The 10,554-nt window shown below is 44.3% G+C and overlaps 1 protein-coding gene across 3 annotated transcripts; it reads left to right on the forward strand.

The window, feature by feature from the left end:
• The first annotated feature begins 1,641 nt into the window (after nt 1-1,641).
• serbp1a (SERPINE1 mRNA binding protein 1a) lies at nt 1,642-8,592 on the forward strand. 3 transcript variants are annotated; one of them, XM_063201228.1, is made up of 9 exons: nt 1,642-2,000; nt 3,759-3,933; nt 4,470-4,610; nt 4,740-4,811; nt 5,234-5,308; nt 5,839-6,016; nt 6,189-6,227; nt 6,814-7,038; nt 7,430-8,592. In XM_063201228.1, exons 1-9 carry the CDS (start codon nt 1,751-1,753, stop codon nt 7,487-7,489), a joined length of 1,215 nt encoding a protein of 404 aa, XP_063057298.1. In that variant the 5' UTR covers nt 1,642-1,750; the 3' UTR covers nt 7,490-8,592. The 3 variants fall into 3 exon arrangements, with proteins under 3 accessions (XP_063057298.1, XP_063057300.1, XP_063057299.1); XM_063201230.1 differs by having other exon boundaries at nt 6,189-6,221; XM_063201229.1 differs by having other exon boundaries at nt 4,743-4,811.
• Nucleotides 8,593-10,554: the final 1,962 nt, after the last annotated feature.

Genomic DNA, 10,554 nt, shown 5'->3' on the forward strand with positions numbered 1-10,554 from the left:
TCCTCTGCCAAAGTTTAATATTCAGATAATGTCTCCTTCCCGCAGCGGCAGCTCTCTGTTGTCTTGTATCACATAGCCAAATGCAATCCGGTGACCCTGCCTCCGGCGATGCCATTTGATTGAGCCTTATTGCTAAAATATAATACCGAGTCTTTAAGCCTACACAATAACAGGCAATACCACGAAAAGGCGCAACTCAACAAAGGGTGATAACAGCAGGAATCGGGGGCGAGAGTGGCACTTTGGTTCAATTGCTGCGAAGACACATCAGCCAAATTTAAGCAGAGGAGTTTTCGAAGCTTTAAAAGTTTCCAGTTTTTAGAAGGTCAAAATGAGGCTCGGAATATGGAAAAGATGATTTTGACGTGGTATTGATTCCAGGAATGTCTAAGTCTCATAACTTTATGTTTTACGCACCATATTACGCACAAACAATGTGAATGGCCGTTGTGATTTTCTTGTGGGGGTCAGATAATGGATTGTCTGGAATTGATAGAAAGGCAACAATTTAACAGTCGTAAGCTTAGAGGACGCTTGTGTAGGCCTCAAGCAGGCAATGAAGTGCGGATGTTTTGTAAGTAGGCCTGGCCAATCTTGGCCTACTACAAAACATCCGCACGTGGGGAAAGCGGCAGGTAGGCCTAGGCCTAGCCTATGAAGTCAGATGTGTCAAAAGTAAAAGTAGAAGTAAATTCATGTTGAAGTACATTAGCATTGCATATCTATTACACAATTCACTCAATTGTGAGATAGACTGTTGACTTGTTACTGAAAAACACTGAAACCAATCAAACCTAATAGCCTACCACAAATTTCATCCAACAAGTACAGAGTCGACATGTTCACAGCAGGTCTTTGTTCTATAAACTGTAGGCTATCTATGTTGGAAGGAAAAATCAAAATTACTTTCACTTTTGATACCTCTGCGGGGGGGGGGGTGTAGGCCAAGACTAGTAGGCCTATTTGTATTTGCCTACAGACAGATCAGATGTATTCGCGAATGGCAACAGATTTACCGAGCCCCCTGTCGACACACATTCTGTTCACAATAGCCTATTCCACTCTACTCTACAATCACATAGGGTGAAGAAACAGACGTAGGCTATGCATAACCCTGGCACAACTCAAGATTTCGACATGGCACCAGGCATCCCTCCTCTTCAATTATCGTGTCACTGTGTAGGCCTAGGCATGCATCACTGTATGGGGGAAGTAGGCCGACAAGTGCGACGCTAGACGGTAATCTAATCTGCAGGGTGTCGAAAAACTGCCTCGAGTTTGTTTTCACCTGTAGCACGTTTGGTTTTTAATTTAGTAGTAGAGCCACCAAAATAGGCTTTGTGCAGAAAAGAGCGACCTCAATGCCCTACAGTACCTAAACACTCAATACAACCTGCGGCAGTCTCATGGAGCTGTAGTCTGTACGCCCTGAAGTTAGTGAAAATATGTGTTGACAGATGCTTTCAACCACGGGCAGCAGTGACAAGCGTTTTGTTTGTGTCAAGTGCATTGTAACATGGTACTGAAGGGACTTGTAGTTATTTTATAAATGATTGTCGTAATTGACACATAGACCTCGGATGTTATGAAAACTACATGCCCCACATGTCGCAGCCAGCAAAGTCCCGGATGTCTTTCACGCCGGAAGAGAAGGCAATTCCTTTCCCAGCCATCTTGTGGCATCACCTAGCGAAGTGTTCGCACCAAGCCTCGTAGAATCGGAGGAGAATCCTGCTGAAGGGGCGCCATCATGCCCGGACAAATGCAAGAAGGTTATGGCTGTGTTGTAGCCAATCGGTTCGACCAGCTATTAGATGATGAAAATGATCCATTCGAGGCCTTAATTGAGGCTGCAAAGAAGAAGGACGACGGGACTGTTCGCCCCGCCAAGACAGCAGCCCAAGCTGCAAAGCCGCCCAAAAAGGAGGCTCCTAAAGATAGGAAGCCTGTTCCAGAGAAGAAAGAAGAAACACAGGCACCAGTAGCTCTTAAGAAAGATGGTATGTTAATCTTCCAGACTGACTGTCCATAAATTCAAGGCCCGACAGCGTAGGTACAAGTGGCGCGCTTGAAAGTCCAAGCCACCCCCCATGAGGTCAACATGGTCCCTTTTGTGTTGGGGACTTCATGTTTTATAGTATAGAGGCCTACTTGCGTTGTTGTCGCTTGTAAACTGCCCATCTCCCGCTTAACTATCTGCTGGATAAGTTATTCTAAGACGCGTATTTTCTTTGCTGTCTCTGACGATAACCATCTCGCCTTCGGGCCCAGGGCCTTAACTCGTTAATACACAACTTGAACAAGTTATTCCTGCAAGCATGTTTTAGAGCAAATGTGAGCACGATTTGGGAGATTGCTGTAATTGGCTTGCGTGTGTTATTATTTGTGCGCCGCACCCCGACTTCCCGCCGTGTGCTCAAACATATCGGTCAATTGTTGTTTGGTGCGAAATGGCATAGTGACTCGGTAAGATAGCAGCCAAGCTCGTTAGCTTATTAGCGCGTGCATAGCTTTGCTAGGGAGGTTTAGCGCTGCGTGACGGAACCTCGTGGTTGAAGTTGAATAGAGCAGCTCTAGCGTCAAGCTGAAGTGTCGTCATTGCAACCAGCCAGGCCTGTTTTGAGGCGCACGAGATTCAACTTGCGTTGTAATGGTGTACTGTGTAATTGTCGAATGTTAATTTTAATGCGCTTAATATTGTACACCAATCCTCCGTGTTTGTATGCAGAGCGCCTCGGTCTGTAGTTCTTCAGTTGACTGATTGTGAAAGTTACAATTCGGGAAATGTGAACTGAAATGGCTGGTCTGTCAAATTTGGTGAGACTAGAGAAGATCAGACAGGTGCACACACGAACGTGCTAGCAAGGGCTAGTCACCAGCTGCCAGGGTGTGTGGCTCGCCTCTGGCAAATGTCTATTTTGGTAGGTGGAGGGAGGGCTCAACCAATCCCGCTAGAGGCAGCATCCTAGCCGACACTCGACGAGTCTGACAACTAAACCTCGCTGTTTCACCTCAGCTGTTTGGGCTCAAAGTCCCTTTCTAATGCGCACTAATGTTTCACTCAAAGTTGTATCGTTTTGAGTGAATGCATTCCCTTACCAAATAATGCTAAATAAGTCCAGTCGGAGTTGGCTAGTAGGCCTAATAGTGGTTTGTACTCGTCGTTTGTTGTCATACATGAGTGAATGGTATATTTATAGAAACGTGTGCGTTTTCAGGTAGTGTTGTGGTAGCATGGTAGGTTGGACATCTACCCTAAAAAAATAGGTATAGTTCAGCTGTCAAACCTGCCTACTCCAGGATGTGATGTAGGCAGACCACCACAATACGTTGGCTGTAAACATGCAGTACGCCTAGTGGCCACAGTTCTGTGACTTATTATCGTTTTCTTTCATATTTTAACCATGCACATCTTAAGAACTGGAAGTATGTATATGCAGTGTTGTAGCATGCTACATTTTCATTAATGTGCATTTAAGTGTTAACTTTTTTGGCTTATGTACAAGGCCGGTTTGTCCTAATCATAAAGTAAAGTTAATTGCATAAATGTTGTAATGGAAAAATAAAATGACCCCTGCCTATTTGGTTATGCTCAGACCCTATCTATAAGCATCAAGGCTTTCAGTGGATATGGGGAGAAATAAGTGTCAACTCTTTTCATTTAATAAGTGTGTTGCTCAGGTGTTTTTGTTGAACCGGTCAGCCATCAGCTTTCTTGAGTCTTAAGGGAGCTTTGTGGTGTGTGCTCTCTATTTTAGGGATGAGGAGAATGGGCAGAAGGCCTGAAGGCCCAGCAGGCACCCAGCCCCAGGGGGAGGGTCGCCCCCCTACAGAGAGGCGGACAGACCGTAGGCCGCCCCGCGAGCGCCGCTTTGAGAGGCCTGCTGGTGAAGAGAAGCCTGCCGGAGAGGGAGGAGAGTTCTCCGTGGAGAAGTGAGTGGCGCAGACTCCTATACCCCACAAAGAGGGGGTCTAATGTTATCACCGTAAGCTTAAGAAAAGAAAAATGACTAAGGTATTCATATCATGACCATTAAAATTGCATAGTAATAATTGCAGGGATGCACTAAAGTGTTGTCTTAGAAGGTAAACGGGGTGCTTGCACAGGTCTTAAAAATCTTCAAAACTGTTTCCCAGTAGTATGCAAATTTGTATTTATGTCTTGGGGACGTAAACTATGCTCAGTCTCACGTTATCTTGATCACAAATACGTGCATTTGGCGAGGCAAAAGGGTCTGGTTACACGTTTAACTGTTAACATAGATTATACAAGTGTTCGAAACAGGGGGAAAATTTTATTATTTGTAAGTAGCAAAAGCCCCTTGTGAATTCAGTGTTGGTAGCGTTGTTAACAAACATTGTCAATGTGTTGACGGCTGTATCTGGAATTGGAAGGGGGAAATGGGAGCGCTCCAAGCTTTCCAAAACAATAGCTGTTGCTAACGATTTCTGTGTGTCTGGCTCATCAGGCCTGCCGGTGAGCGGCCGTTCAGGGGTCGCGGTGGTGGCAGAGGAGGCCGTGGTGGCGGTCGCGGCAGGGGCATTGGCAGAGACGGCTTTGATGCTCGTGGAAAACGTGAATTCGACAGACACAGCGGCAGCGACAGATCGTAAGTCATGCATACATGATCCCAATTGATTTTTTTCAATAATTATCCAGCAGTGCAGGTCTTGGCTGGTTTTACCAGTCAGAGTTGCCTGATGCCTTATCCACAGCTAAGTCTCTGTTTTTGCTTCAGCAGCCTGAAACCAGAGGAAAAGCGTGGAGGAAGTGGATCTCACAACTGGGGTACTGTCAAGGATGAATTGAGGTCAGTTTTTTTTTTTTTACCTTGACCAGCATCTGAATGTCTAAAATAAACTGACATTTTCTGATGCTCATGTTAAACTGAAAACCTTGCATAGAATCCAAGCCATTCAATTTTCCTACTTGGTGTGAATTTTATTGGCTGTATTGGCCGTGAAATAGCCGCAGTTGCTTAATTGGCAAGAAATGCAAAGAAACAAAAAAACAAACAAATCCTACTTAATGTGAAAGCCATTAATTATTAACCATTAAATGTGTTCCTAATTGTAGTGTGAAGCAACACATTTAGTTAGCTTTTGTGTGTTCCTTATGCCGTTAAATGCCGCTATTAATTATGCGCATTGAGAGCCATGTATTAGGTATTCTGGGCCGTGCAATCCACACAGTTTATACTGAGCGTCTCCCTGTCGCTTTCCACCCATGCAGCGAGCTGGATCAGTCAAATGTTACTGAAGAGGCACCCGAGGGAGAGGAGCACCCCCCTGCTGACTCCGAGAACAAGTGAGTATTCTATTGCCATGGTGATGAGTGCAGAAGCATAGCCTCATATTCAGGACTTGATCGTGGACATTTTTGTAGACGTTGAGAAGTTGTGAGCTCTCTGTTGTCAAGAGAAAATGAGTGCCCTCAATGCCCTTCAGTTGGCAGGTGGTCAGAAGTGCCATGTCAGCAGAACAGTTAAAGAACCTCTTAATCCACATATTAACTGCCCTGTTCAATGCAGTGTACTGAAAATATTGACCAATGTTCACCATAATTCGTTCACATCGTTTGCTGATGGGGAAAATGATGTGAGATGTTTGGGATGTGTGCTAGTACAGGAGGGTAACTAAGGACACATGTACATGGAAGTAAACACAGAGACGTATTTTAGATGGACGGCACAGGTGTTGAGAGGGCAGGGGTCAAAAGTGGTATCCCCGCTGGTCAAACGGAAAGGAAAAGCCTTTCAGTGGCCCAGTAGCACCTGTGGCCGGTCAGCAAGTTACTTCTCCAGGCTGACCAGTTGGTGTGTGTCACTCGTCACACAGGGAAAACGAGGCCGGTGAGGTCAAAGAGGAAGGACCCAAGGAGATGACCCTGGACGAGTGGAAGGCCATGCAGGGCAAGGACCGCGCCAAGCAGGAATTCAACATTCGCAAGCCCAACGAGGGAGCCGACAGCCAGTGGAAGAAAGGATTCGTGCTGCACAAGTCCAAAACTGAGGCTGTGAGTTGGATTTCAGTGATGTGTTCCTCTTATCTGCTGTGTTAATGAAAGTTGCATAGTTGGCTGTTTTCAGTGAGTAATATTGAAGAATGTACCTAGTAGATTTCTTTTTTTCCATTTAGTTAATGTCTGACTTTGTTTCTTTCTCTCTCTCTCTTTTTTGGACATGAAGCCTGCCGTTATTGACGCCGAAGCTGAACATGAGGTAAAGGTACGTTTTATTTTCATAGAGTAGGAACTAGGTGTTACAATAGCTTTACCATACTTGTCTGCTTGTGTGGAAATGCACCAAAGATGTAACCATAGTTTAAAGGCATAAAGGCTTTTTAACTCGAGTAAGGAGTGCCTCAAAAGTTGCCTTAATATTTTCATTGCTGTTTAGACGTCGAAGGTTTTTTGGAGATTTGGTAGATTTGGAACACGTGACCCAGTGAAGCATTCCCTTCTCGTTTTGGTTTTACCAAAGATGTACTGTTCCATAAACTGGTCTCACCTCATAGTAGGGGTGTAAATAATAATCAAAATGTATTGATGTATCGGTCGACGATGCATGGTATCGCGGGGCATTCTTAAGTATCGAAACTAATCAAATCGCTGGCCCCTGTCCAATGCCCTAGCTCCATAATGTGGAAAAGTAATTGGAAAAAATCGTATTGCGGGGAATTCTTGAGTATCAGGAATAATCGAATCCCTGCTTTAAGAAAGCAATATCGTATCGTCATGGAGGCTTTGATTTACACCCCTCACCTGTACTGTTCCTTAAATGGTTGTCTCACCCCCCTCTCCTCACCTCATAGGCCGATGATGAGCACCACTCAAGGAAGCCAGCCCATGACATCACGGCCCAGCTGGAGATCAACTTTGGAGACCTGGGGCGCCCAGGCCGCGGCCGCGGCGGACCCCGAGGAGGCAGGGGGGGACGCGGACGCGGAGGTGGACGCGAGGGCGGACGCGAGGGCGGACGAGACGGCGAGGCAGCCGGAGGAGCCCCCAGGCCGGCACGTGGTGGTCGCACTGACCGGGTAAAGATGCACTTCTCTATTTAGTGTACTGGTACATGCAAATGTGCCAAACTGACTCCCAATGAATTCCTTCGCTGCGTTCTGTATACATTAAATTCAGTGTCCATCACAGTTTTATTACGTGGAAACCATGTCAAACCAATCAGCTTTGAATAAGTTTATCCTCATTGAGTGATCCGATCGGATGAAGTTTTCTTTGTAAGATAGTAGCGTAACATGGTATTGTGTTGACTGAACCAGAGCCTTCAATTCAGCTGTGAACATATTAACTTTTGAGTACATTATCAGTTCATATCTTATATGCACTGTCTTCTATGTAAAATCAATGTACCCACATTTTGTACTGATGTCTGTCTCCTCTCCTCTCTCCCGCTTCTCTCGTCCCCTGCAGCCAAGCGGTGTGTCCGTGCCCAACGTGGACGACCCAGAGGCTTTCCCGGCCCTGGCTTGAGTCTAGTCCTCCCCACCCAGCGTGGCAACAGGACTTGGGGCGCCCCCTGCTGGTGGGCCCCTCCTCTACGAGGCTTGCATGCTTAACGATCCTTCAGCAGATGATATGATGGAAAACTGTCATCCATACCATTCACCCCTGAGGACTGAAATTTTACCCGTTTTAAAAAAAAAAAGAAAAGAAAAAAATACGAAAAAAAGGAAAGGACTTCTTGCTACTCTGAAGCAAAATTATTGGTAGAGGTTTTGTATTTTAGAAAACAAGGTAGCAGGGATGTTTTCATACAGTATTTTTTTCAGAGGTTATGCTTTCTTCATGGATACTTTTTGTATTTGCTGCTTGAAAATCCGCATTTCCAAACAGATGTGATGGCTGCGAAGGTGAGCCTGCGGTGTCCCATAATATAGGTTGTGTTATTTTATTGTAAACAGTTACCTCCAATCAAAGCGTCTCGGTCGGATCAGACAAGCTCTTAACATGCTAAGTATTTCTTTTAAAAGGTTACTGCCTTTATTTTTTTCCATTGAACGGCACTTCTGTGTTTTGTTTCACTCACCATTGGGGGGGTGGTTCCAGCAACTTGATGAAATGTAGTATGTCCCCCTGTGGTGTGTCAGGTGAATCTTCATGGAAGATTCCAGTGTCAATGCCAAGTTCATCAGTCTATGCCACTGGTGATTGTGAACCAATCAAAGATAAATGTGACGACGCACATTGCCAAATGACCTCATGGCAGAAATGTGACTGGGGAATAGATAAATTGGAACTACAAGAAGAAATGCATTTGCTATGTATTGTACACCACTTAAAAAAAAAAAAAAGGCCCACCGATTAGAGAGATGTTTACATAATGCACTCCTGTTTACTGAATACTGATGTAAACTCGCCTGAAAAGCCTGTTGATGAAAAAAGAAAATCACCTGTACACGTGATCATTGTTTCTTAACCCCTTTTTTGCTTTCCAAACAGCACTACTGCGTAATTGCTCTGAAAGAAATACAGCTGTTCAATGTGGAACAGCTGAGTGCTCATGAAATGTGTGAATTCCAGCCCTGCTATTATATATAGACCTCTGTCCATAATTAAAAAGATGGTCGATTCAAGTTTTTGATTGTAGTGTGGAGTTTGAAATATCTTTTTTTCTACTTTTGAACAATCTCTTCCCTTTTAAGCATTGAAAGCTTTATGTTAGTAACTAGAAGCTGACTGGCAGATGTTTGAAAGCTCTAGTTTTAGAGTGTAGGAGTCCTGTCATGTTTGAGGTCAATCTGCACATAAAACTGGTTATTGGTGCGGCTCCTCATCCACCAGGGAGAGGAGTGTGCTGGATACCTGAATAGACTGGGCTGTGGTATGGCGGGACTGTGTCTAAAACTTAGCTTTCCAGCGCTGCTTGCAGACTTGCTGCTTTTTTTTTTAACCGAATGAAGGCATTTTGAGAATTACCAAGTTGGTGTGAGGCTCACTTCAGAGTGTCCTTCATGTGATGTGATGTCTGTATTTAAATAAGCCATTTGAAGGGTTTCTCAGAAGCACTCCATGATGGGGTATGTGTGACGAAGATGGTTTTCTGTTTATTAGTACTGCGAAAAGCACGCCCACTTCTCTGGGTGCCCATATTGCCTTTGTGTTGGGACAACAGCAACCTCATTGCTATTTTCCTCCCCAAGACCCCAATAAAACTAAACAACTCCGGTTCTGCTGCTTTTCCTGTGAGACATACTAACCAATAGCATGTAATGCAAAAGCTGTTGATGTTCTCAATGAATTTCATTTGTCTGAAATGTTCCTGAAATCCAAAGCACTCCTGTGCAACCTCTCTCCCGTGCAACCTAACTAGTCCATGAAGTGTAATGGAAATTCTGAGAGTCGTAACTTAAGTGGATCAAAACTTTAAACTACTGAGGGTTACTATTAGATTCTTAAGCTCTGCCTATGTCGAGCAAATGCTCTTTGGTAGTGTGTAGATAATCTTTAGACAGTAGATGTACTGACCAGGTAAAACCAGGATGCTCAAAGACTTGTACAGACATCCAGAATGTTACAATTTAAAACGTTTTCAGCAAAGGGGCACTTCATTCTTAATGAAAAGCTTAAAGTTCCCTGTGTAACAGCCTTACTTCCCACCGTATAATTTAATATTGCCATGGTAATCTTGGATTTATGTGTGGAAAAAGGTCACATTCAGAGGCTGGCATGGGATAGATAACGGGGCATTTTTCCTCCACATCGTGTGTACCCACAGGAGCGGGACAGGGTTCAGAGTTGTACACAAGTTGTAATAACAGCTTGGTCACACAGACACTATAAACGTTGGCATTAAGAGTGTCCACTGATGCTGATTACAGAGTCAACTAAACTGGACTACTAATCTGGAAAAGCGTTTCTAAGATAGACAATACTTCCATAAAACAATAACAACAAACGACTACCATGTAGAGTCCACAGTGTTTCCAAATAGTTTGAGATGTCTCTTGAATCTATCACCTATATGACCTTAATGGCCAATCTGTAATGACAAATAGCTACCACCAGGAGGCTGTGCCTTTTTGATTCAGACTGCCAAAACAAAAGATGAGCTGGACAAAACCACAGCCCCAGAAAACACCAGCAGCCATTAGAGCACAGAGTAAACAAAGCAAGCTAAAAAAAAAAAAAATCAGGAAAGATCAAACAAAATATTAAAAGAGCCCCTTTCATATTGTGTTTCTAAAGAGACAAATTAAGCAGATGATCGAAAAACCACTTAACAATCATGCTCAAGACAGCAGGGCAAAAAACTAGGCCTAAAACACACATCTACTACGCAGGCTACTGCACTGTTTTCAAATGGATAATTACAAAATCTGCCTTGGTGTGCTCTTGTGCCTGAGCAAACATTGACAATGCAAAGCCATCACCAAGCCATGTCATTAAGGGCCTGTCACCATGGGGTTGCTAGACTCTGCTTGATGGGAGTGTTTGGTGACAGGGTTATGTAATAAGGGTCGCTTGACCCCATAATCCACAACTGCACAAAGCTTCTCTCACTAGCTTGTGGTAAGCCCCTGCCTGATATAGGCCTA

Source organism: Engraulis encrasicolus, chromosome 6 (assembly GCF_034702125.1).
Source record: "Engraulis encrasicolus isolate BLACKSEA-1 chromosome 6, IST_EnEncr_1.0, whole genome shotgun sequence".
Classification (NCBI taxonomy): Eukaryota; Metazoa; Chordata; class Actinopteri; order Clupeiformes; family Engraulidae; genus Engraulis; species Engraulis encrasicolus.